The 27,959-nt window shown below is 36.0% G+C and overlaps 3 protein-coding genes and 1 non-coding gene across 5 annotated transcripts; 2 read left to right on the forward strand and 2 right to left on the reverse strand.

The window, feature by feature from the left end:
- Positions 1-2,277: 2,277 nt before the first annotated feature.
- On the forward strand, positions 2,278-4,664 carry LOC125591800. Its single transcript, XM_048766655.1, has 10 exons — positions 2,278-2,667; positions 2,754-3,027; positions 3,138-3,222; positions 3,325-3,449; positions 3,551-3,632; positions 3,714-3,825; positions 3,902-4,059; positions 4,140-4,260; positions 4,326-4,398; positions 4,489-4,664. Exons 1-10 carry the CDS (start codon positions 2,278-2,280, stop codon positions 4,662-4,664), a joined length of 1,596 nt encoding a protein of 531 aa, XP_048622612.1.
- Positions 4,665-9,848: 5,184 nt separating this feature from the next.
- Positions 9,849-14,788, forward strand: LOC125591801 (CBL-interacting serine/threonine-protein kinase 17-like). The gene is made up of 9 exons (XM_048766656.1): positions 9,849-10,241; positions 10,344-10,406; positions 13,505-13,576; positions 13,653-13,760; positions 13,836-13,916; positions 13,994-14,173; positions 14,227-14,325; positions 14,528-14,632; positions 14,729-14,788. The coding sequence occupies exons 1-9, from the start codon at positions 10,077-10,079 to the stop codon at positions 14,786-14,788; spliced, it is 933 nt and encodes a 310-aa protein (XP_048622613.1). The 5' UTR covers positions 9,849-10,076.
- A 560-nt stretch (positions 14,789-15,348) lies between these two features.
- On the reverse strand, positions 15,349-16,795 carry LOC106360552. Of its 2 annotated transcripts, none has more exons than XM_048765688.1 (4): positions 16,593-16,795; positions 16,136-16,406; positions 15,739-16,014; positions 15,349-15,643 (listed from the first exon to the last, which is right to left on the reverse strand). In XM_048765688.1, the coding sequence occupies exons 2-4, from the start codon at positions 16,395-16,397 to the stop codon at positions 15,639-15,641; spliced, it is 543 nt and encodes a 180-aa protein (XP_048621645.1). In that variant the 5' UTR covers positions 16,398-16,406; positions 16,593-16,795; the 3' UTR covers positions 15,349-15,638. The 2 variants fall into 2 exon arrangements, with proteins under 2 accessions (XP_048621645.1, XP_048621646.1); XM_048765689.1 differs by having other exon boundaries at positions 16,136-16,421; positions 16,593-16,786.
- A 6,098-nt stretch (positions 16,796-22,893) lies between these two features.
- Positions 22,894-23,000, reverse strand: LOC125592077. The gene has a single exon (XR_007327927.1). It is a non-coding gene; the product is annotated as a small nucleolar RNA R71 (small nucleolar RNA).
- Between the last annotated feature and the right edge of the window lie 4,959 nt (positions 23,001-27,959).

The raw sequence follows: 27,959 nt of genomic DNA on the forward strand, positions 1-27,959 counted from the left end.
TTTTATATTTAGTTTAATTTTTAAAATTTCCAACAAACTATTTCATTCGGGAATTGTTCGTCAAGAATTTGTCGAAACTTTTCCGACAACATTTCCGACAAAACCTTTCCTACAGAAATAGTTTGCCGGAAATTTTTCTGAAACATTTCTGATGATAAACAGTCATCAGGATCCATTGAAAGTATCCGACAAATTCTCGATGAATTTGTTTTCCTAACATAATATACTCGACGACACGGGAGTAATTCCCGATGGATTCCTGACGAAAACGTCCATCAGAAATGGGTTGCTTTCTTGTAGGGTTAGTTTAATTACATTTCAGATCATATCTTACACATATTTTTCATTAGTATTACATATTATAACTTATTCCTTTGAGTAAATAAGTTGTAATGGCACCTTCCAGAGCTTCTCCTAGTGGAGCTTTTTTATTAGCATTTTTCATAAAATAATCACATCCGTCATCACTAGGTCTGGGAATTTTGGGTTTCGATTTGTTTCACTTTGATTATTTTGGGTATCGGATAGTTTGGGTAGGAGGATAGAGGATTTATTTACTACATGACCTTTCGGTTTGAGTAGTTTCAGCAAGGTTATGTTGGGATGGTAAAACTATGAATTGAAAAATACTTAAAATATTTTTGTTCCCGTCTTGTCTGGCTTGGTTGTTTTGGAGAAATTCAGGTATTTTAGATAAATTATCGAAAAGTTAAGATTATTTTGAACATTTGGATAAAAATATCTTGATACTTTCATATACTTTATGATAATTTTTAGTAATTCATATACTTTTTATAAGAAACAAATTTAAATAATTTCAGATACTCTTAATAGACTTTTGAATTATATAATTGGTTATCTTATATGTATATATATAATTAATATTTTATATATTCGAGTATCCGTTCAATTCAATTTAGTTTCTCAGTTATTGTATCTTTTGCCATCCGTTCGATTGTTCATGTCAATTGTCTTTAGTTAGTTTGTCTTTGTATTTCTATTCTCCTTTAGAAAACATCAAACCGAACCACGATTTTTCCAGAGAGCTTCTAACCTATATAGCCCGAACCTAAATTCTAAAGTGATTTTAGTTTTAGTGAAGTTTTAGATGATGCAAATGAATTGGAAAATGTAATATGATTTTTGCAAAACCACTCTAGAATATCATCTAAAATCATGAGATTTGAGTTTAAATTTTTTAAACTAAGAAACTCCATCCAAACATTCTAAAATCACTTAACTAAAAAGCTCTACAATTTAAAATATTTTCAATAACAGTGAATTTTATAGTATTTTATAAAATATTAAGTTCAATAACAGTGAATTTTAAATGATTTTTAAAAAATTCATGTTTGAATAACATTATATTTATCATTTTAATACAAAATATTTTCAGTTGAATAAATATGCATGACTTTGGAAAGTATGTGATCCGGATTCAAAGCAACTTCATAACATTAAACACTTGTGACCTTGCGGATATATATTAGATCATGTTTGAACATCATTTAAATATTCAGAAAAAAGTTCATATGTGAGTTACATTTTTCGTTAAAAATCGGTTTGAAGTACCCCAAGTTAATAAAAAAAATATGAAATATAATAAATATGATATTATCTCCAAGGGATTTGAATCGTAAAATACAGAAAATGTAATGAAAATAAAACTGTTATCAGAAGATTATTACATATTGCATTGTGGCCAAAGGATGGTTTACTAAGTTTTATGATTTTTAATGAGGGTTGAAGGAAATAAGTTAGTTTAAGGATCTAAAAGTCAATCATGATAATAATTTAAGATGTTATTTATCATGTTTTCTAGAAATAGAATAGTTCTGGAGTCATGAATATCATACGATAAGTAAAAGGCAAATAAGCTCATCGCTCAGACCGTCCACGTCGGAAAAAATAATTAACAAATCGCGTTGCATGTTTCGTCCACGTCAGGTTTAATTGGGCTTCGATGTGTTTTTTTCGTTATGGAGTTGGTCCGTAAGCCCATTAGCTTAGACAGAACGGAGAGCAACTCCTCGAGCCGTCTCGACGAACCCTAGCTTCCTTCTCTCTTGCGCAGACAACGATCTCATCCCTACGATCTCATCCCTTTCGTCTTTTCCACTTCCTTCCGTTTATCAATTCACGTCTGTTCAATCAACCCTCCATCAAACCCCCATTAACCTCCATTAATGGGTTCCTTTCGCATCCCTCTCTCTGATTTCTTTTATAATACCGATCATTCCCCCAGTTTTATTACACACAATACTATCCTCTAAACCGATGAATTCCAACAGCAAAAACTCCGTTTCCGGCGATCCTCTCTCCAAGAAACCTAACGGAAAGGACGCTGTCTCCTCCGCCGCACCGGTGAAGCCCTCCGCCGCACCGGTGAAACCCTCCTCCGCACCGATGAAACCCTCCGCCGCACCGATGAAACATATTGGCCAATCCGGCGTCTCCGGTGATTCCTCTTCGAAGAAACATAACGGCAAGGCCATTGTTAGCTCCGATGTCCCCTCCGACAAAAACGATGGCGTCGTGTTCTTCAAAAATGTGACTTTTGGACCACAGGAAGACGAGTTAAGGTTTCGTCTGATCCATTTTTGGGAGGCCAGGAACGCACTCTCGAAGATCCTTATTGGTCTGGAGATGCTTCTGATCGACGAAGAGGTTTGTTACGAAAACATTTCCTTTTTGTTTTTGGTTTATGTTGCCCGATAGATTAATAACAATCGTTTGTTGGTCGTTTTGAACAGGGTACTGTGATTCAGGGATTTATCCCACCATCGAGGATTGACACTTATCTGCAACACATGATTCCCGGTTCCACTTACAGACTCAACAAATTCTTTGGTTCTAAGACCAAGAAGGTGTACTGGGTTGCTGATCCAGACGTGACCATTGCTTTCTCATCGAACTCTGTCCTCTCTGTTCTCAAAGACAGTTCAATTCGGTTTCCTGAAGATCGATTTCGTTTCCATGGTTATGAACAGTTCGAAGCGGCTTGCGACCTCAGAGGGGATCTGTATGGTAAGATCTCTCAGTCTTATCTGTTTATGTTGATCAGACATCTCTTGATTGTTTAGTACGTAGATGATTAAGTTCTGTTTTTATACGCAAAGTTCTGTTTTTATACGCAGATTATATTGGTCATATTAGATTGGTGAATGAGCAGACTCTTAATGAGAGTCTTGTGCTTGATGAAGTCGAGATATCTTCTATGCGGTGAATTTTGGTTCATGTTCAGACATATGAGTAGGTTCTTCTTTTTTTTTAATCTCTATACGTATATGTTTTTGCCTAATACATGCGTTCGCTTTGATACAGTGGACATGTGATGAAGCTTTACATATGGGACACGACAGCTACAGACTTCTGTGAGAAGTTTAAATCGCTTGGAAAACCTCCGAGTGTTATTTTGGTGACAACTATGAATCCTAAGCGTTTTGGAGGTTCGTAATACTTAACTTTTGTTGTGGTTTATAGATGTTAGTAAGCTCATTTTGTTTGATTAATTTGTTATTCTTTGGTATGAAAATTGGTTATGCTACAGGTGCTTTATCTCTGTCATCCCTATCATCTTCAAGGGTGTTTTTTGATATGGATGTTCAACCAACCAGAGAGTATCTGGCTTGGTATGTATTGACCTGTGTATTTGCAACGTCAACTTTAATCTATCGAACGTCTTGCTTATTTTTTTTTTTTTAACATTTCAGGCTTGAATCAAACTCAAAAATTCCTAATAGAGTTAATGCTGAAATTGTCACCAAGGCTGAGACAGCTACTATAGGGGAGCTACTCTCTTACATGAAGCAGGAAGAAGCGAAGGTATGACATCTCATTCTTTCATTCTTGCGTTGCGCTATGATAAGTTATTGAGTATCTTACTGTTGTAAATTTATAGGTCGCTTGGTTTGAGTGTACAGCCACTATTGATGATGTTGTGCGTGATTCTGCATGGTATTACATTGCTTGTGGTGGGTGCAAAACTAAAGAAACTAAAGGACCTACCACGCTTATGTGTAAGAAGTGTGGAAAGACTGAGATTACTAGTGCTGCAGAGTAAGCATTGTACTTTAGTTTTTTTTTTTTTTTTGTCATATACATCTTCAACATTCATTATTAATGTGCCTATGAAACAGGTATCTCACTATGCTATCTGTCTATGATAACAATGATTATGCGAGCTTTGTGGTTCTCGGTGACGTTGGGCATGAGTTAACTGGGAAGAAAGCCTCTGGATTGGTTGAGAGCTACTATGAGGTAATCACAAACCTTTCCATCATTCAGTTTCATTTGTGTACTTACGATTGTTTAAATTTGTATAGGCTAGTGAGGGCACAGTAGATGGGCATGTAGTCCCGGTGCCTCAAGCCCTGATTGATATCATTGGACAGACACGCATGTTCATTATCAAGATATAAAACCACAACCTGGAAGGCAAGACGCAAGCTTTAACTGTCACCAAGGTCCTACCTCTTGAGGTTCCAGCGCTTGGATGCGATCTAGACGACATCGTGGTTGTCCCTCCTACTGCGGTGACTTTGGAAACTGGTAATGGTGAGGAAGGTTCTTCCATTGTGAATGAAGAACATGCAGATGATGGGGTGAAAAGAGGTTCTGATATGATTGTGTCAGATGATGCTAAGCGTGCTAAATGTGGCTAACATGTTTTATGTACTTGGGTTGAGTTTGTTGACCAACTATGTGTTGGTCCATTTGCTTCGGATTTTGTTTCAGTTTGTTGAAAGACTATGTTTTGGTTCATTTGCTTCAGTTTTTGTTTTGGTTCATTTGCTTCAGTTTTTGCCTTAACATTATTTATATCATATGCTCTATTTGATTTTTTATGGTTTGTTTGTTCCTTTGTTTATTTTTGAGGTTTGATCATTTTAGTGTTGCTAAAATTTATGCAGTTTTTTTATGATCTTAAGTAGTAATTATGTTGTTTATTTTGAAAACTATTCAAACTATTAAAAAAAAATAACATTTGAAAACTTGAAAAAATTATTTTACCTTCTTTATAGTGTAATTTTTTATTTTTTTGGCATTAATGTCATTTTTAATTTTAATATTTTTTTTAAGTAGAAACGAAATGTATTTCTTTCTTATTGTTTTATAAACTTATCTTCTATTTTGTATATAATAAAAATTAGGGAAAACAAAGATAACTGAATCTTTCTATCTTCTTTATAGTAAAGTCTTTTTTTTATTGGTTATCAGGATTTGGAAAAATAATTATACCTTCTTTAAAGTATTTTTTTTTTTTTTGCCATTTATGCAATTTTTTAATTTTTAATTCTTTTTAGTAAAAACAAACTGTATTTCTTACATATCGTTTTATAAACTTAACTCATGTTTTATATATGTAATAAAAATTAAGGAAACAGAGATAATTGAATCTTTTTAATAAAAAACCTCTTTTTTTTTTTGGTTATCAGGATTTGATGTACTTATCATAAAAAAAAAACTACGAATATAATCAGAACAAACCAAACCTATACACACAAAGGAAAGAAAAAATATATAGATATGTTAGAGTAGACTTTCTCTATTATAACATATATATTAAAAATTAAAAAGGTACGAATTCTCCTATTCAATGTTGCTGCCAGTTTAGTTAATACTTAGTAGTTCCAAGTAGTGATAGTTAAATCTTGAATATTAACATGAACACCTTAATTCTGAAATTACCAAGTTATTAATTGAAATTTGGAAGAACAATACAAAAAAGAACCTAAGACCAACTTATTTATATTCACACATTTCCTACAGATCGAGAATGGTCCGATTGACATTAATGGACAATGCTTATGCTCTGTTTAGAGACTTACATAGGATGTCAGTCATGAAATACAAAGTTGCGCTTATTACAAGCATCAATCCCAGAGTATGCAAAGGTAATAATTACCAATGGTTTTAGGTTTAAACAAAAATACTATGTTATCATTGAGTTTGATTCGGATCCTCAACCTTTTTTCTATTACATGATTACAGGAAAACTGATACTCACATCAACATCTGCTACTCGCTTTTACTGTGACAGCACTATTGATCTCATACAAAGCTTCATCCGGAGAAACAAAGTTCTTAGTCACTCATAAAGAGGTCATCTAGCCTTTGAGCCAAAGTCTACATCAATAATATATCTATCTTCTTCATTGCTTAAAACATAATATTTCAGTACCTATGATTTTTCCATGTTCTTCTTTATTTTGGTTATAAGATATTAAACTACAACATTAAACCACAACATTAAACCAATATATTTGTTGGTCTGATTATCGGAGATGGAAGCAATTCCCGAAGATTTAGCAGGTTCTTATAGAAATTCTCTATGTGCAAAATATACTAGAAGCCAATACAGAAAATAACCGAAAATTAGAAAATATGTTGGTGGGATAGTTCGAACCCTGGTCCAGTGTCATTTGCGAGCGCTACTCTACCACTAGAGTAAAGACACACTTTTGAAATAGGTGCCCGGCATAATACATATAACCAGCATCCGGAAGAAACTGGAATTTGTCAATCACCACAATTCGAAACGTTTGAGTGTTTTTTCCTTTTAACGAGGGAAACTCGAGACTCTTCCACTCCTATCTCTCCACTTTCTTCTCTTCAAATCTCATCCGCCATGGCTGATCAAAGTCGTTCTTCCCTTAATCGATCTAGACGACGGAGGTTCAGTGAAATCGATCATTCGTTCGGAGAGCACTATCACTTCCGTCCTCGAGTTCCGTTCATATCGTTCCATGATCGTCTACAAAAAACCCGACTGTTGTTCTCGAATACCGTTCCGATCATCGGAGGATATTCTCGCCGTCATCATAACGAGGAAGCTGCTATCGGGTATCGCTATCTTTGTCTCCGAGGATTTGTAGTTCAGGGTTCTTTAGATCCTATGGAACCCGTTTTAGATCATGTGTTTAGGGTTATCGATAGCATAGGATGGTTTTACACTATGATGCATGTACATCGATTCTGTCCTAGGGTTGTGAGAGAGTTTATCTCAAACAAACCTTTCGATGATGAGGGTGTTCTGATTCGGGGTTATGTGTTCCAATTTACCTCTGCGGTGATCAACCGATTGATGATGACGCCAGCTGTCGAACACTCTTTTGAGTGGAAAGATGTTGATCTGAATCAGGCGATCTCACACCTCACTGGAGACCAATGCTCTAGATGGACGGGGTTCAATCTCAATGCTTTGATCAATCCCTTCCAAGCTCTGTACCGTATCTGCGAGCTCAATTGGCTTCCAGGACCTGAATCCGATTCAATGATCAAAAACCGGCTCCGTCTTCTTTATGTAGTTGCCAAACGCAAAAAAAAATTAACTTTGGTCTTCTTGTGTATGACCAAGTGATCGAGATGACCCGCAAGACAGACTGGGACACAAACCTTATCTTTCCAAACCTCATATATCAACTGTTGATGCTTCAAAGAGAGGTGCCTTTGTTACCAGGCGATGAGGAACCTATTGGAAGAGGTATCCCTATCCAAGGATTAGCGGGTGACACAAGTGGACCAAGGGGACGTAGAAGGTTGTATTAGTTTAGCAACCAAATGATTTTTTGTAATGTCCATCACTCTTTCACGAATGTGGCTAATATATGATTTTTTGTTAAGTAGCTTGTGTCTGAATCCTCTATGAAACAGTTGTAATCGCAATGAAAGTTATGTTTTTGGTTTGATGTTATTGCATAAATATAAATGTTGTTTTGCTATGATATTATTGTCTAGAAGAGATGTTATTACCAATCATCTTTCTCAACAATATCTTCATTCTATCTTCGCTCCAACAGATACAACGCATGTCTAAGTACTAGGAGCCAAAAATGGAAATGGCCGAGAATAAAAATTATGTTGGTAGGAGAGTTCCAACCCTGGGTCAGTAACCTAAACGAGGGCTATTATACCACTAGAGTAAAGACACATTTGAAAATTTATGGCGGGCTTATTTCATATCTATCAGTGGCCGGAAGCCACTTACTTCTACAGCTTGTGAACATAGCCGGTTTGCACCAGTCTTAAACAAATTAAAGGATTGTGAATCATACTTGATTTGTATATTTATACGGAATCATTATGAATTACCATATCTACGAAAATTCTACATCAAAAAAGGAATGTAGTATAATTTTTAAAATCAGCCTTATCAATCTTCGAGTATCTCCTTTCAAAAGGGAAAAAAATAAATCTCACCAAACTCATCTTTCATAAGCAGAAGAAACATTAACGCCATCTTTGCAAGACTATCCTCCACAATAAACTGTGTAAGTTCAATGAATTCTTAACTCAACATTACGGAAAGCTAATACATTTACCAAAGTTATAATAGATTGTTTGCAAGGATAAGCGTATCGCCGGAATGGATTCACCACCCTCTGACCAAGCCATAGAACATGCAGGTAAATATGTTATCTTCTGCACCTTTCTCTTTAAAACCAAGAATGTATTTGATGCTGTCAAAACTTTTTATTTTATTTTTTGGATGGGTTTCCGGTTCTTTTTGGTTAAGGTATTGGAATATACAATCAAAATATATAGTAAATTAGTTTTGTTGGTGATTCGGTTCATGCTTAACCCTGGACACTTCTATTAAACAATATATAAATTTGATTTAGATAGATTACTAAACAAACATTTGTTGCATTTAGTCTCCTCAGTCACAACGTTAACTTTAATAAAAGAGAATCAACCGAATGGATCAAAATAACCTCATTAGCTATTGTGTATAAGGCTACATATCGTACTGTTTCGTTTGTATCGGTTGATGTAATCTTTATTCAGTAACGATCAACACAAATGTGATTGCTATGTTCCATATCAATTACATGAACATAAAGTTGGTCATATACAAACTCTTTGACATCGCTCACCAATACCCCGTATTTTTAGATATTAGTAAAACATAGTACTATTAAACAAAAAAATTAAAAATAATGTGGGTTTTCATATTTGATAAAAAAAATTGAACTTAACATTTAATATTAAATCACTAAACAAACATTTAAATATGAGGATCATATCAAAAAATAATTCAGGTATATATATTAATTATACTATATGATTTACATATAACTATAGTATTATATATTAATTGCTCGGTTATTATTAAGAGTCCTAAGGAATAGAAATAAGAAATATTAGTAATCCATAGTACTGTTAGACAAAAAGAAAACTTTTTTTCTTTGTATATTTGTTTGAAAATTTGCACTTGAAATACAATATTAGATTACTAAGATAAACATTTAAATATGAGGATAATATTTAAAAAAATAATTAGTAGTTTACACTTCCACTATTTTTCAAAGGTCTTCTGATAAAATATTCTACTTACAGATTTACGATGTCCAACATATCGACCAGACGATGTTACAATCCAAAAATGCAGGACTTACACAAAGATTTTACCCGGCTATGCCAGGTATGAATCTTTTTATATAAATAACTATAGTTTGGTATTTACTTAAACTTAAGTTAACTAACTTATTCTTAACCAATTTCAGGTTATTTTTTTCTCATGGTCCACAACGCAACTTCCGATCATCTAAATATCTGATCTCTTTCTTACATTTTTTATAATACTTAGCTATTCCTTTTATTTTTAAACAATTGCATAGACTCGATATTCACAACTTTTCCATTTTTCTAAAAAATACAATACTCCTATTCCAAAAAAAAAACATTGAACTTATAACCGGGAAATAAACTATCAACACACTTTTCCGCGCGTAACGCGGAAAGAGGATCTAGTAGATAGATTAAAGGACAGTAACATAAATAGTTTACAGAAAGATATCATTTGTTTGGTCAGTTAAAAAAAAAAAAAAAAAAAAGATATCATTTGTTTCTGTTACTCATGGATACATTCTTTTTCCAAACAGAGAGAAGGAAGTAAAAGAGAAGTGGCGTGGTTTTTCTCCAAAACTCACCCCCTCTTCTTAGCTTCTTCTACTCTTCAAATCTCATCAATCTTATACAAAGCCATAGATACATAGCACAAACTCAGTCTATATTGCTCATATCCAATCGTTTCAAAGGGTTTTTGTTGTTGTGTGTGTTTGGAACTTCGGATGGTGACGAAGGGAATGCGTGTTGGGAAATACGAGCTTGGGAGAACTCTTGGTGAAGGGAACTCTGCAAAAGTCAAACTCGCTACGGATACTGTTTCTGGCCAATCGTTTGCCGTCAAAATCATCGACAAGTCTCGTACCAGTCGCATCAACGTCCCTTTTCAGGTTTTTGCATTAGAATCATCTTTTTTTATTTATCTTGTTCTAGATTTGAATGGCATAAAGGTGGATTCGAGTTCTTACAATCTTGATTCTGAAAACTTACAGATTAAGAGAGAGATACGCACACTCAAAGTTTTGAAGCATCCAAACATTGTCAGATTGCATGAGGTGAATGTTTCAATAGTTGATGGAAAAACTTGGATAGTTGTGATTGAATTCTTGCCGTGGTAGAAGAGATATTTACTAAAATTCTCATTACAGCGTCAGTTTTTATCACTTTCTTTTGGCCGGAATATTTCTTACAAGGAATAAACATTGAAGAGAAAATTATAAAAACCTATTTTTTCTTAACAAATAGCTATAGTGATCCACTAAATACCAAAAAGCTACAGAAACCTATTAAAAGTTGGGTCTATTTGCCAAATAAGCGATTTTATAAAGACAAAGTTATCCTTTTATAATTGGACCTGTAAAAACTTTTTGAATTGAGCATAAGTGTATCTTTATTTATTTTGATATTTTAGTTTTAGTTACCCTCTTTTCTCACGTTGCTAATAGTAAATACTACTCCTTCCGTTTTACAATGTAAGTAGTTTAGAATAAAAGCATTAATATTAAGAAAGTTGGTACTTTAAAAAAAAAAATATTTAATTAATTAGTTCAACCAATTATAAAAAAATTAATATTATTTAATTGGTTACAATATATCTAATAAATATAAAAATTATCTAAATATTTGGAAACTACTTACATTTTAAAACAAAATAACTTTTTTAAAACTACTGAGGGAGCAATAGACACGCTTAACGCATAATCAATTTTGTTTTTACTTTTAAATATATTCTTGTCGTCCTAGCTTGAGTCTTGATCATTGGCTGGCTCACGATGGATTTGAATCATTTGATGACCTGACCAATTCAATAATGAGGTCGGTCCCAAAGAATGTGACGACTTGAATAATGATAAATCTCAGTCTTTTTTTTTTTTTTTTTTGTAACTTATGATAAATCTCAGTCTTAATAAAACCAAAGTCGTTTTAATCAAATTGATATAAATTGATCAATTTGTTTGCTTGCTCATAAATGGATAAGTGTGTCTTTATTCATTTTGATATTTTAGTTTTTAGTTACCCTCTCTTCTCACGTTGCTAAATACTAATAGACATGCTTAACGCATAATCAATTTTGTTTTTACTTTTAAATATATCCTTGTCGTCCTAGCTTGAGTCTTGATCATTGGCTGGCATGACCTGACTAATTCAATAATGAGGTTGGTCCCTAAAAATGTGACGACTTGAATAATGATAAATCTCGGTCTTAATAAAACCAAAGTCGTTTTGATCAAATTGATAAATCAAAGTCGTTTTGATCAAATTGATATAAATTGTAAGTAATGTCTCCTTCACTACCACGCTTAAAAAAACAAAACAAAAGAGTTTGTCACGTTACCCAGACCACTTCAAATTTGAGTAATATAATGGTCGTAAAAAACACGTATATAACTAATTACTTTTGTGCTTAAAATTTATTCCTCCTGAGATTTGGTCATTCATTGGGCTGGCGATAGATTTAGTACGGATTATGAGGTCGGTCCCAAAAATTGACCACTTGATTTTGTGTAATGATATTTATAATCACCGAAAAAAAAAAGAATAGTCTCGCCCAGGCCCGTCCCAGGCTTTTATTCGACCCTGTGCAGTTTATAAAAATTCACATGTAATCTATAAAAATGAGCGCTAATATTTTAGCAAAGGGCCCTAATTTCTAACTAAATTTTGCATAAAAATTTTGGGTCCTGTGCAAATGTGTCCTCAGCACATGCCCAAAGACGGGTCCGGTCTCGCCATGTAGACCTCATAAAGAATGTAATAAATCCAGTAAAACTCGTTTTCACACCCTACTGAAATTACGTGAAACCATTTTCAAAATTCCAATACTTATGGGTATGTGCGATTCTTGTTGACTTCTATTTTTTTTCTATAAACAGCCAGCAATCGTCCAGACTAACGATTACTTTTCTTGCAAGCAATCCACATAGTTTAGGACAAGGACAAGGACAAGGACAAGGACAAGGACGTTGAATCAACATAGACTTAGTTTTTTTTTTGGAAAAGGGCAACATAGACTTAGTTTAGTGCATCTCCAAAAAGACACTTTATTATGAAGTGTCCAAAACTCTATATTTAAATTTTAAAATGTTATTCTCAAAAAACAAAACTTCAAACTTAACTTCAAAACTATTTGTATTTCATTTTATGGTCCTTATATTTATCATAATTAATTTAAATTCATAAATTTATTGTAAATAACTAAGCACATATATAAAAAATATTACAACAGTATTAACTAATAAATTTATATTAAAAAAAATAAATAGAAATAACATAATTTATATTAAACTTCAAGAAAAATATCATATTATTTCATAAAACTATTTTCGTAATGCATATATGATCAACTAGTGTATTTAAAAGTAACAATGACTCTCTTTATTTTTAATTTGTAGATCACAAACTAAAATTGTTGAAATCAGGTGATCTTAAAATTGTAAATACATTAGATCTGAACAAAAAAAAAGTAAAGAAGAAAGTAAATATTGCTAAAAGACTTAACTTATATCAATGATATTAAAACTCGTGAATACATTCGGTCCGAATAAAAAAGAATCATACGAAATAGACATCAAAACAATAACCATCTTCGGTTACACAAAATTTGTTTGGACACTATTTTGGAGATTTTGGAGGATCTGGATCAAATTTACATGACTACTAGTGTTGTAATATTTAAATTTGTGTAATAGTTATGTCTTCATGTAATTTTTGAAAAAAATTGTTGTTAAGCTTCTTTTCTATTGTTGTTGTGTAAATCTAGTTTTGAAATATTTTAAATCTAATTTTAAAGTTTTATTTAATTTTATGTGTAAAAGATAAATTTATAAAAAAAAAATGAAATTTTCCGAGATATGAAATTTTTAAGGATTAATAAGATAAACGAGAAAATATTTAAGAATTATAAATGTGATGTGCAATTATAGGGACCAAAATGCAAATAAAAATCTGAAACTTCAAATTTGAAGTTTTGAAGTTTCTTTTTGGAGAACAAAAAACTTCAAATAGTCTCTTTTGGAGATGTTCTTAGTCTAGGTTTTGCTTGAGAATGATAACTTTCCTGATAATTTAGGGATTTTCCAACTTTGTTTGTAAACTCTAAACAATTTTAATATCATTGATATGCTAAATTATTTATTTTGTCCACCACTTTCAGGTCTTGGCTAGCAAAACCAAGATCTACATGGTCCTTGAATGTGTCACTGGAGGAGACTTATTTGACAGAATTGTAATGTATTGCTACACTGACAGTTCTGTGGTTAACCAAAGGTTGGTTTCTAAAAACATGCTATGATCATTCTTAGGTGTCCAAAGGAAAGCTTTCGGAAACTGAAGGAAGAAAAATGTTTCAGCAGTTGATTGATGGAATAAGCTATTGTCATAACAAGAGCATTTTCCACAGGGATCTCAAGGTCTGCGTTTACAAAAATATTGTATGTAATATTCACTCACACACATGTTCTGATACTAAGGTTTATGTTTTGAAGCTAGAGAATGTTCTTCTTGATGCAAATGGGCACATTAAGATCACTGATTTTGGCCTTAGTGCTGTGTCTCAGCATTTTAGGGTAATATTCTAAACCTATCTATACATCAGCAGAAAAGAGATTCATGTTCAAACATTTTAATGGGTTTGACATGTTAGGAAGATGGATTGCTACATACAACCTGTGGTAGTCCTAACTACGTCACGCCTGAGGTTCTAGCTAACAAGGGCTATGATGGTGCAGCATCAGATATATGGTCATGTGGAGTAATCTTGTATGTTATTCTTACTGGTTGTCTCCCTTTTGATGATACAAACCTCGCCGTTCTCTGCCTGAAGGTGCTGCTTTTGCTTTGGGTAGTTAATAACTCAAAGATATTTGCCTTTTTCAGATATTCAAAGGTGACCCTCCAATACCTAGATGGTTATCACCTGGTGCTAAAACCATGATCAAAACAATGCTCGATCCAAATCCAGTCACAAGGATGACAGTCACAAGTATTATGTGAAACGACTGGTTCAGACACGACTACTCTCCTTCCAGTTGTGATGCTGAAGATGAATCATCCTCAGCCGAAGAAGATGTAAGAATCTTTTTACGTCTTATCATGTTGGTGTTCCTATGCATTAATTTGGATCAATGTGCATTGCCATTCTCAGAGTCTTGCCTTTTTTTTGTTATTTATAACAAAGGTATCAGAAGAAGAGAAGAGCCATGATTCATCAACCGTCATCAACGCCTTTCAGCTGATCGGAATGTCACCGTTTCTAGACATCTCCGGTTTGTTTGAGACAGAGGTAAACAATACACTCTTTTCCTCCTTTACTCTGTTTCAAGATTGTTCTTTGCTTACAACAAAGGTGTGTATTGTTTTACTTTGTGGGCTGACTCAGACAGTATCAGAGAGGCAGATAAGATTCATGTCAAATAGGTTAGCCACTGATGTTATGTAGAAAATAAAAACAATTCTCATGGAGATGGGTTTCTACGTACAGAAGAAACACACAATGGCGAGAGTCTCTTTTGCTCTTTGTCTTATCTGCTACTTGAGATGTTGCAAGTAATTTAAGTGGTGAGAACTGATGTTGCTTCAGTTAAAAGCAATCCGAGAAGAGAGTACTCGAAAAGGGCAAGGCGGGTTATCACTAACGGCGGAGGTATTCAAGATAATCCCATCTGAATATGATTGAACTAAGAAAATCACATGGAGATTCATCTCTATATAAACAGGTAATAATACAGTCTTCTTGTATAAATTATATGGCACCTCCATGTTTCTACAATCATGACCTAAAACAGCTTATTGTTTATGGGTTGGCGCAGTTGTGCGAGAGATTACTAAAAGAATTGGACGCATCATCCCAAAGATAAAAAGCAGAAACAAATGTTGTTATAGAGGATTCATGTGAATAAATTTTCTAATAAAAACAGATTTAATAGCCAAAAAGAGTTATGCGATGAGTTCACGTAAACAACAGTAACTAAGCTTGGATTTTGATAAGGGAGTGGATGATGATTCGAACATAAATGTTCCTCTAAAATAGGAGAACATGAAGAACAAAGGGTTGCAGCAAATCAGACAAAACACACACACACACAGAAAAGAAAGACAAAAGCTTAAAAAGGAGTAGAGTACTACAATATTACTCAAGAGTCATTTTAGTCAGATGATCCTACTAAGAACAACAAAGCAGCTAAAGAGAATCTGAAACTAAAACAGCGCAAGGATAAGAGAGTCTGAAACTAAACCAGATGATATTACTAAGAGTTCATGATGTTATATCTACCACCATGTTATTAAGCTCATCCTGCAAAAAAAAAAAAGAAGAAAATAACAAAAAAGGTTAGAAGTTCGGTTAGGAGATACTATTACAACTACAAAAATCTAATAGATTTACAATACCGCTAATACGGGGTACAGGAGGGATCGGACCACCTCCATTAACCATAGTAGTAGCAGCTCTCTCAGGATCTTCCGAAGACCAAAGCCAAGTCACGTTGGCAATGGGGTAGACGCTTGGTGACGAGCTTTCAGGTAGGGCTAACATCATAAAGATATCCCTTCTCCATTCTTTAATCGCACCCATCACATCATAGTTTCCAGAAATGACCAAAATGTTGGCCCTGTTGGCAAGCGCTTTCATGGTGATCTCCATGACCAAAAAAGTGGCAGCTTGATCTGGCAAAAAACAGTTGCATAAGTTCCGGTCCAAACATACTAATAATCCATCAATTGTGAAATCGGCTTTAGATAAAAAAAAAAAAACAACTCGAAAGTGGAGGGTGGGAAAGATTTTAACCTGCCAAGTCACGGTCTGGTCCTCGAGTATGATAATCTGGCATGGGTGAGAGTTCGATATCATCAGGTAGCATGGTAATGGCTTGATGTTTGTCTCCGGTGGCGGTTCCAACCGCAATCAGTTTCCCTTCAACAAAGAAATCTGGATTGCATCGTTTGAGGGCAGTTTCAATGCTCGTTTTGAGACTCCGAAGATCGTAGCCATGGGGGATCCAATAATATTGGTAATCCCAGATGACAGTAACACCCGCAGGGGAACTCATAACTATCCCCTGTAAGAAGAAGTTCTACAACAATCAGACCAAATAATCAAGATAAGGCCATTCATTAATCATCTAATCTTTTAGCTAAATGAGAATACAAAACCCCTAGAAACAATAATGTAATCCAAAAACTTAAAAAGACTTCAAAAAATACGAAAGTCAGATTTGAACAGTTTATGTGTCTTTGTCACTCACCAAATCGATCTCAACCGAATCGTTCCGAGCAACGAGAAAGACTGCGAAGATGAGAATCAAAGCAAAGAAGAAGACTTTCGCTTCTTTCTGTGACTGACCCAGAAGAGACCTCGCAAGCAGAGTGTGGCAAAGATATGTTTCGTTTCAGTAACCAAATCTAAACTCGTGCTCGTGGGGAAACATTCTAATCATTGAAACCACACTTCAGATTTCTTACTGTTGTACATCCAATCTCATTGGGCCCTTTTGGGCCTTTGGCACTAAAAAAATCCTCTAACAACCTAAACTAATCTACATGGATCACTTAAATAATCTTAATGAATTCTTCCCTTTTTCCAACAAATCATCAATTAATTGGGTTTCACTTTTTTCTCCTTCGTCAATTTGTTCTTGTTTTTTTTTTTTTTTTTTTTTCAACAAACAGCTATTCTATTACTCAAACTTAAGGTGGCCTGGATAATCAGACCGGAATAGAACAACCAACAAAACACAAAGATTTATGAAAAGAACGGACATTCCTAGCTAGCGAGTCAACAATTCCATTTTGTACCCTTGGGAAGTATTGAATTTTGAAATCCGGAAAACACATCTTGAGAATTTGAATGACCTCCAGCTCAGTTGAGAAGTTTGGCCATGCATGTGGATCATTCACCATTGCAATCAGGTCCTTGCAATCCGTTCCAAATTTCTGACATGTCGAGTGCTGTAGCATGCTCTCCATTGCCCATCTTAATGCTTCCAGTTCAAAGTGAAGTGATATCTCACGCCTCCTTAAGTTCCTTGTCCCCATTAGTTGTATCCTCCCTCTGTCATCCTTCCATACCCATCCAATTCTACTGAATTGATCCGTAGAGGTCCATGAACCATCCACCATACAGATGTTCTCTAAGCTTAAGGCTTGTGTTTCTCCAACCATTTGTGTCTTTGGAGGAGCAGGTGTAGAATCCTTTGCATTATATCATGACTGGCACTCACTCTCTGCGTATCTGACTAACTCCAAGGGGTCCCTATCTATACCTCTGAACAGCTTATCTTTCCTCGCTTTCCAGATGTACCAAATTATCCAAGGATATGGATCTCTATCATTTTGTGGTTCCATAATACTATTCTTCCTCCAAAAGAGATAATCCATGTTGGTGTAGATACTTGAAGTAGGGAAAGTTTGAGAGCTTGACGGTGTTGATGACAATGCCCATGCTTGTACTGCTGGTGGGCATTCAAAGATCGCATGAGTAGCCGTCTCTTCCGGCTCTCCACATCTTGGGCAGTAGTTATCACATCGCATATTGCGACGTACCAGATTCCTTGCGACAGCTACCTGCCCATAAATAAGTTGCCATATAAGATGACAAATCTTTTGTGGTGCATTGACTTTCCAAGCAAAGGCTTGAAGTTTGGTTATACTGGCTCAACAACTTATTTTTCCTCCACATCTCAGAGAATATTTGTAGCTACCAAATATCCTGATTTGACAGCATATTATCCATTTTTGGTGTAGCTCCAGCAAAAATTATAGCGTCGATGAGTAGGGCTTATGGCCAGACTCTGAATCATTGATATATCCTCTTGGTCTATACTGTTCCAGTATTCAATTATCCCACTCCTTTGTTTGAAAATCAATAAGATTACTGACTAACATCTTTGGATTAACTACCAGGGCTCTGGGGCGCGCCGGTCTTGCTCTGGATTAACATCTTTGTTCTTGGGTCTTTTTTTCTTCACACAAATTTCAGAGTATGATGTAACATCAAATCTATAAAGACTCGATTCACACAATAGATTTTTATATTCGAATTTAGCTAGACAAACAAATTGAAAGAGAAATGCGCTAGACCTAACTAAAATATCAATTATCAGAGTTTATGAATAACAGCTCTATAACTAAATTCACAGCAGCGAATCAATCAACTTTAGTTGCAGAGATAATTAATTTCTAATTCCTAGAATTTTTTTTTCTTTTGAAAATTCAATCAGTTCAGACAAATATTAAGATCATGTTTGATAAGCCACTAAATCTCTAAACAAATCATAGTTTGAATAAATTGCATTAAGATAAGAGTGAGAGATACTGAAGTTCGAAATCAATGTCTAAAAGAGTTCTAACATGTCTCTTCAAAATCTCTCTAAAATTAAAATAAATCATAACCTAAATCGTGGTTTAAGAATATATTATATAAGGGAAAACTCGTCTGGAATTTCTTTGTAAGTATTGAAAACTTTTGGGAAAAAGTTGCAATTTTTGAAACCTGGTTAAAATACATTGATTGCTTTTTGTAAGTGAAGGATATCGACCGACACCAAGTCCTTGGTTCGACAGCGACTTGATTTTTTCGACTTTAATTCTCTTTAAACTCTCATTTTCTCAAGAATTTCCAAAACATACTTGGACTTGTAAAGACTCTAAAAACAACTTGAAAGTTAATATCAAAGACTCTAAAATATGATTTATATCTTGGTCAAATTTTATAAACACCATGATATATCAAAAAATTATCTCCCGAGTTCACCCATTAAAACAAAAGATAATGGGCAAACTGTTGGGCGGTAAAATAGAAAAATTTCTATTAAAAGAAAAATATTTCAAAACATGCAACTATCTAACCTAATTTTTTTACTATGGACAACCTATAAAAAGGAAACCCAAACCCTATAATAAGAGATCGGTTATTCAAGAATTCGACTATAGAATTAGGTAGCTAGAACTAGGGTTTCTAAACCATTACTTCATCGATCAATAACATTTATACTTTTTCCTTGAATCTCGTTTTCTATTGCTTATTGTTTGTTTACGTAGTATATCACAAAGTATCTGCACAAGTTTACTCTAACATACATGTTTATATATATAACTTAGCAACATTTCTCATTAGTTTAATTACATTTCAGATCATATATTACACACAATTTCAATTAGTATACACATTAGAATCTCTTCCTTTGAGTAATTGAGCTGTAATAGCACTAGGAGTGTCAAAATGGATAAAAATTAATGCGCAATCCAAACCAATCCAATCCATGGATCTTAATGGATAGAAAAATTAGATACAAATGGATTAATAGATAAAATGGGTTAATGAACTTAATGGATTGAGTTAAAATGGTTTGGATTGTAATGGGTAATCAGTTATTCATAACCAAACAAATAAAAATTTTAACAAACAAAAAATTAAATTAATATAAATAAAAAAATAACCAAACCAAAGTTCTAAACCAATTTAACTACATCAAACTTTACTTATTTTCTCATATATATAATTAAATTTTAATAAACTAAATCTAACATAATTCTCATATATATTTTAATTAACACCCAATTCCTCATAATAAGTCAAAATTTAGATTATATTTTGGTCTTTTATTAAATATATTTTGGTTTTATATTAAATATTTCATAAGATTAAATTTGTATATTATATGTTGGCTTTTTAATAAGCCAAATTTAATCATAATTTTGCTAAAACCATAAAATCCAGTTTTTCTACCAAAATTTTAAATTGATAATTTTTCCATCAAAACCATTAAATCGTGTTTTCCGTCAAAACCGTAAAATCAATTTTTTAACGCAAAAACCTCATTTTCCGCCAAACCCACAAAAACTGAGTTTTCAAGCCAAATCCACAAATCACGTTTTCCCGCCAAAACTATAAAATCGAGTTTTCACGCCAAAACCGTAAAATCGAGTTTTCCGTCGAAAATCGAAAAAACGTGTTTCCCTGTCAAAATTGTAAAATTGAGTTTTTCCGCCAAAACCGTAAAATCGTGTTTACCGCCAAAACCGTAAAGTCGTGTTTTCCCGCCAAGACCATAAAATTGAGTTTCTCCGCCAAAATTGTAAAATTGAGTTTTCCAGCCAAAACTGTAAAGTCGTGTTTCCCGCCAAAATCGTAAAGTCGTGTTTTCCCGCTAAAACCGTAAACTCGGGGTTGTCCGCGAAAACCGTAAAATCGAGTTTTCCCGCCAAAATCGTAAAATCGAGTTTTTCCGCCAAAACCGCAAAATTATTTTTCCGCCAAAACTGCAAACTCGTGTTTTCCCGCCAAATCATTAAATATCGTGATTTTCACAAAAATCAAAATCACAAATTTGTTGTTTTCCGTCAAATATCAAAACTGTATTTTCCACCATAACATATAGGTGTGCTTTTTAAAAGTCTAAACACTATTTTTATTTTCATCCCTAAAATAATATTTTTAACTTTGATATCTTGCATATTTCCATTGTGTTATCCATTCACCCATGTGCATTTTGATCATATAGACTAGGATTTAGCCATGTTTAGGTTGCATTTTGCATGCATGAGTCTTTATTAGGTATTGGAGTACCACATGGAGTTCTTGGAGACATTTGGGGGCGTTTGGAGCTCAAAAGAGGTGATAAGGGTGATCATTGGACGAGCAGTGCATGAGAGCGACCCTACCGGAGCGACGCCAAGAACTCGCTGTGCCCTACCTCTCAGAGCGACAACACGAGGTCGCTTGCCATTTTCGTTTCGGAGCGACCTCCTAGAGCGACAAGGCGAAGTCGCTCCAGCTTCAGAGCGACCTCACCACAGCGACACCCAGAGGTCGCTCGAGTTTGTGTCGAAAACGAGCCGGGAGCGACCTCCCGGAGCGACGTGCCGAGGTCGCTGCGCTTCAATTATTTGGTCGAACTTATGATTAATCAAGGCCTTTTGGTCATTTGTTATGCACGTTTTTACACTTTCTAAACCTATGTTTAAGTAATTTTTGTAAGCCATTGGAGGCCGATTATCTTTTATCTTAAGAAAACCACCAAAAACCTCTTGGAAAGTTCATCTCTTTGATTCAATTGATCATTTTTGTTATTGCAATCCTGTTGTTTTCATATCGATTCTCTGTATTTCTCTACATGATTAATCTGAAATTCAATATGGGTTTAAGAGGAATCATGGAGATTGGTGAGTAATCACCTTTTGAATTCATGGGTTCGGGAGATTAAGGGTGATTAGGTTAGAGCTAGGATGTTTTAGTGTAGATCATTCTTAGTCCTTGCTAGTAGAGTATTCATAATGCATCTTCTGAGTTTGCCTCTCAAAAGTTGATCTTTAGGCATTTTCCACCCAAAAAGTGTTTGATGAAATGCCTGAGACAACTCTTCTAAGCTTTTAGCATACTTTGCCAAAGACATTTGTTGTTAGAGGTGCTAAGATAGCCATTAGACTTGTTAGTAATGATTGCTTTCATATTATTCAACCAAAGACATTTGATGTTTGAAATGTGTTAGTAAATGAACATTCATCTAGACATAGAGCTTGTTTAGAACTGTGTCTAAGCTTAAGATTGATAGTTTGATTGATTGTTTGCCATCCTTAGTTCAAAACTTGATCACCCAAGGTCTAATCCCTATGCCCATGAGTTCTCTTTTCCCTTAGTCAAGAAAGTTACTTCATTTATCGCTTTTATTATTCTGCAACTGCATTAGCATTAATCATTAGTCTAGAAATCTTTTAAATCACCGGTTGCACTTAGATTAAGTGAGTACTTGCATTCTCAGTGCTTTGAAATCCCTTATAATTGGTTCGACAATCTTTTATACTACATCATTTTTCTTAGGAGCCTTGAAAACTTTTTAACATCAAATTGGCGCCGTTGCCAAATTCTGAGTAGATTTGAACATTGAGATTTAGTCACTTGCTTGAGACTAAGTCATTTTTATTTTTTTTCTTTTGTTACTGATTCTCCTTCTTCACCTCCCTTTTACTTTCAGGTGTATGAACTTGAGGAACAAGGGTCCATCAAACCTAGTTCCCAGAGTTGCAGACATCAGAGCTTTAAAGAGAGAGTGTGCTAGAAAGAGAAGAGAAGAAGAGCAACAGGCTCACTTACAGAGATTGGATATTGATATGGGAGACCAACCTCAAGATGATGCGAACGCCAATGGAGCCAACAACGTTCCACAACACCCATAGCGAGCAGCTCGACCCATTGGCACTTATGACCGCCCCAACATTCGTGGTCATAGACTGGGAATCCGAGCACCGGCTGTGGCAACTAACAACTTTAAGTTCAAATGAGGACTCTTCAACGTGATCGAGAACAACAAGTATCATGGCTTGGCTCTAGAGGACCCATTTGATCACTTGGACAGGTTCGACAGCTAATGTGGGTTGTCAAAAACCAATGGTGTTTCCGAAGATGCCTTAAATCTCAAGCTATTCCCTTTCTCTTTGGGGGATAAGGCACGTCAGTGGGAGAAGTCTCTACCCAGCGACTCTATCACCACCTGGGACGACTGCAAGAAAGCATTTTTGGAGAAGTTCTTCTCTACTTCAAGAACTGCTAAGCTGAGAAATGAGATTTCCAGCTTTCAACAGAAGAACTTGGAAGGATTCAGTGAAGCCTGGGAGAGATTCAAGGGCTACCAAGCTCAATGCCCACACCATGGTTTCTCTAAGGAAAGCTTGCTGAGCACATTCTACAGGGGTGCTCTTCCTAAGTACAGAGCCAGATTGGATACAGCTAGCAATGAGTTCTTCTTAGGAAGAACTGAGGAAGATGCAGAAGAGCTGGTTGACAACATGGTAAAAAGTGATGCAGTCTACAGTGGAGACCACGACAGAGGCAGTAGAACAAATGACAAGCAGATGAGGAAGGAGTTAAAGGCTCTACAGGATAAGATAGACATACTAATTGCTGATAAATGCACCCAAGAGCAGCTGAACTTTGTTGGTAACCCAAACCAAGAGACACCACCTGTTGTCCATGAGGTTGAGGGTTTGGAAGGTCAAGAAGAGCTGTGTTTCATTAACAACAATGGTAGCTGGTACAAAAAAGAGCCAAACTTTCAGTACAACAACTACCAACAGAAATCCTATTCCAACAACCAACAGAGTGGTTATCAGCTTAGGAACAACCAGCAAGGCAGCTATCAGCCTCAGCAAAACCCTCCTCCTGGTTTCAACAACAAAGGACACCATTCTTCCCAACAACAAGCTAATCCTTTTACCTCTACTCCTCAAGAAAGCAGCACTGATACCCTACTGAAACAAATCTTGGAGTCTCAGACTAGAAGTGAGAAGCATGTTGGTTATGAGTTGAAGAACCTTCACTCAAAGATTGATGAGAGCTACAATGATCTCAACAACAAGTTCAAAGCTTTAGAGAAGCAGTTTGCTGCAATGAACACTCACCAAAATCGCCAACAAGGTTCTTTACCTGGAAAATCTGAGCAAAACCCCAAAGAGACCATGAAAGCTATCACCCTCAGGAGTGGTAAGGAGTTACCTCATAGAGCTCTTACCAAGGATGCTGAGAAACAAGGTGAGGGGGTGGCCATCAACATAGATGATGAAGTAGTGATTGTTGATGAGAAGATCAATGATGAGATTTTAGAGAAGATTGTTGAAGCCAAAGGTAAAGGAAAGGTTGGGGAAGAGAAGAAAACAGTGAAAGATGGTGAAGTTTTTGTTCCAGAAAGTGAGAATTCTTTTGTTCCTCCTCCCTATGAACCCAAACTTCCATTCCCTGGTAGATTCAAGAGGCAGATGCTAGAGAAGTACAAAGATCTATTTGAGAAGCAGATGAGTAAAGTTCAAGTCACAATGCCCGTTATTGATGCTTTCATGTTGATTCCTCAATATAGCAAGTTCCTGAAAGATGTTGTAGCTGCAAAGAAGAAAGAGATGGAGGGCATGATGATTCTTACTCATGAGTGCAGTGCCATCATCCAGAGGCTTGTTGTTCCAAAGAAGCTTGAAGATCCAGGATGCTTCACATTACCCTGTGCTCTTGGACCTATGGTATTTGAGAGATGTCTCTATGATTTGAGAGCTAGTGTCAGCTTGATGCATTTATATGTTGCTAAGAAGCTTGGTTTCACTCAGTACAAGAAGTGTAGACTTTCTCTGGTATTGGCTGATCGTTCAGTGAAGTACCCTGTGGGTATCTTGGAAGACCTCCCCGTGATGGTTGAAAACGATGAGATCCCTACAGACTTTGTGGTGCTTGAGATGGGTGAGGAAGCTCAAGATCCCTTAATCCTTGGAAGGCCTTTCTTAGCTACAGCATGAGCTATTGTTAATGTGAAAGAGGGCCAGATTGATCTCCACTTGGGTAAATGCCACATTCTCCACTTTGACATCAAGGAGGTAATGAAGAAACCAACAATTCAAGGGCAAGTCTTCTACATTGAAGAGAAGGACGCCCTTGCTGATGAACTCCTTGAAGAGTTGTCACTGGAAGACCCTTTACAGCATGCTTTGACGATAGAGAGAGAGGTTGAAGTGATTGAGAACCTGGAGAGTACTGCCTATGGGATGATGCTGGATTCACACAAAGAGTTTGTTCGTAAGGATCAGTATGAGGAGCTGCCACAAGTGGTTCGTCAAGAAGCCTCAGTCACTCAACAAGAGGACACCCAGCAAGATGACTGGAGCGAGCTTAAGGCGCCTAAAGTGGAGTTTAAACCTCTCTCCCATGGTGTAAGGTATGCATTCCTTGGTCCTAATGAAACTTATCATGTCATTGTGAGTAGTGAACTTACTGAAATTGAGCTATCTGAACTTTTGAAAACACTTAAAAGATTTAAAAAAGCAATAGGTTACTCACTTGATGACATCAAAGGAATATCACCCTCTTTGTACATGCATAGGATACATCTTGAGGATGAATCAATGACTTCTATCGAGCATCAAATAAGGTTAAATCCTAACCTGAAGGATGTTGTAAAGAAAGAGATTCTTAAACTCTTAGATGCTGGTGTTATTTACCCTATTTCAGATTCTAAATGGGTATCTCCTGTGCATGTTGTACCAAAGAAATGTGGTATCACTGTAATTAGAAATGACAAGGATGAATTGATACCAACAAGAACCATCACATGTCATAGAATGTGCATTGATTACCGAAAACTAAACTCTGCATCTAGAAAGGATCATTTCCCATTACCATTTATTGATCAGATGCTTGAGAGACTTGCAAATCACCTATTTTATTGCTTTCTTGATGGATATTCATGGTTCTTCCAAATCCCCATACATCCCAATGATCAAGAGAAAACGACATTCACATGTCCTTGTGGTACCTTCGCATATCGAAGAAAGCCATTTGGTCTATATAATGCTCCAGCCACCTTTCAAAGGTGCATGATGTCAATCTTCTCTGATCTAATTGAGGATGTTGTGGAGGTGTTTATGGATGATTTCTCTGTCTACGGATCTTCGTTTTCTGCTTGTTTGTCAAATTTGTGCAGGGTCCTACAGAGATGTGAAGACACCAACCTTGTGCTGAATTGGGAGAAGTGTCACTTCATGGTTAAGGAAGGAATTGTGCTGGGACACAAGATTTCAGAGAAGGGGATTGAGGTGGATAAGGCTAAGATCGATGTTATGGTTGGTTTGCCCCCACCAAAGATAGTGAAAGACATCAGAAGTTTTCTTGGTCATGCTAGGTTCTACAGAAGATTCATCAAGAACTTCTCCATGATCACTAGACCATTGACCAGGCTGCTGTGCAAAGAAGCTACTTTCAGCTTTGATGTGGAATGTCTAGAAGCCTTCAAGAAGCTGAAAGGTGAACTCATCAGTGCTCCAATTGTCCAGCCACCTGATTGGGATCTTCCCTTTGAGATCATGTGTGATGCTAGTGACTATGCTGTGGGAGCTGTTTTGGAGCAGAAGAAAGATGGCAAGACCCATGTGATCTACTACGCGAGCCAAACCCTGAATGATGCTCAGATGAGGTATGCCACAACAGAGAAGGAGATGCTAGCCATTGTCTTTGCCTTTGAGAAGTTCAGAAGCTACTTGGTGGGATCTAAAGTCATTGTCTACACAGATCATGCTACTTTGAGACACCTTTTGGCCAAGAAGGATGCAAAACCCATGCTCTTGAGATGGATCCTTTTGGTTCAAGAGTTTGATTTAGAGATCAAGGACAAGTCAGGAGTTGAGAATGGTGTAGCTGATCACTTGTCCAGGCTGAGAGTGGAGTGTGGCATTCCTATTGACGAAGGACTTCCAGAGGAGCAGATCATGGCTATTGGAGCAGTGATGGCAGTTTGTGAGACTGGTAGAAAGCTTGAAGAAGTCAAGACAATAGAAGAGAAAGAACCTCGGTATGCTGATTTGGTGAACTACCTAGCCACAAGAAAAGAACCTTTGAATCTTGTAGGCTATGCCAAGAAGAAGTTCTACAAGGATGTGAAGAGGTACTACTGGGATGAGCTCTACCTCTACATTCTCTGCAAGCATCAACTTTATAGGAGAGTGGTTGCTAATGAGGAGATTGATGGGATCCTTACACAATGTCATGGATCATCCTATGTAGGCCACTTTGCTACCTTCAAGACTGTTGCAAAGGTGCTACAAGCTGGATTCGGGTGGCCACACATGTTTAAGGATACACAAGACTTTGTTTCAAAGTGTGATTCATGCCAAAAGAGAGGGAACATCACCAAAAGGAATGAGATGCCTCAAAATCCAATCCTTGAAGTTGAAGTGTTTGATGTGTGGGGTATTGACTTCATGAGACCATTTCCATCATCCTTTGGCAACAAATACATCCTTGTAGCAGTTGATTATGTCTCCAAATGGATGGAAGCTATTGCAAGCCCCACCAATGATGCTAGAGTTGTAACCAAGATGTTCAGGAGCATCATCTTTCCAAGGTTTGGAGTTCCAAGAGTTGTGATCAGTGATGGAGGCTCTCATTTCATCAACAAACTGCTTGAGGGACTTCTCAAGAAGAACGGTGTAAAGCACAAGGTAGCAACTCCTTACCATCCTCAAACAAGTGGTCAAGTTGAGATTTCTAACAGAGAGATCAAGTCCATTTTGGAGAAGATTGTGGTGATTACAAGGAAGGATTGGTCCATTAAGCTTGATGATGCGCTTTGGGCTTATAGGACATCTTACAAGACACCTCTGGGGACCACACCTTTCAACCTAGTGTACAGGAAAGCTTGCCATCTGCCAGTGAAGCTTAAGTACAAGGCACTATGGGCAGTAAAGTTGTTGAACTTTGACATCAAGAGTGCCAAGGAGAAAAGACTTCTACAGCTACATGAGCTTGATGAGATAAGAATGGATGCTTTTGAAAACTCAAGATTTACAAGGAGAAGACTAAAGCTTCCCATGACAAGAATATCCTGAAGAGAGAGTTTAAAGAAGGAGATCAAGTTCTTCTCTACAACTATAGGCTGAAGTTATTTTCAGGAAAGCTTAAGTCAAGGTGGTCCGTTCCTTTCAAGGTCAAGGAGGTTAGGCCATATGGGGCAATAGTTTTGTGGAGTACTGATGGAAGAGACTTCACAGTCAATGGGCAAAGGGTTAAGTGAAAGGCCCCGACCCAAACTAGCCCTTTACGAAATATTCTCTTTACTTACGGTTTTTAACCAGCTTTCCCCTAA

The sequence above is a fragment of the Brassica napus genome, chromosome C8 (assembly GCF_020379485.1).
Source record: "Brassica napus cultivar Da-Ae chromosome C8, Da-Ae, whole genome shotgun sequence".
NCBI classification, from domain to species: domain Eukaryota; kingdom Viridiplantae; phylum Streptophyta; class Magnoliopsida; order Brassicales; family Brassicaceae; genus Brassica; species Brassica napus.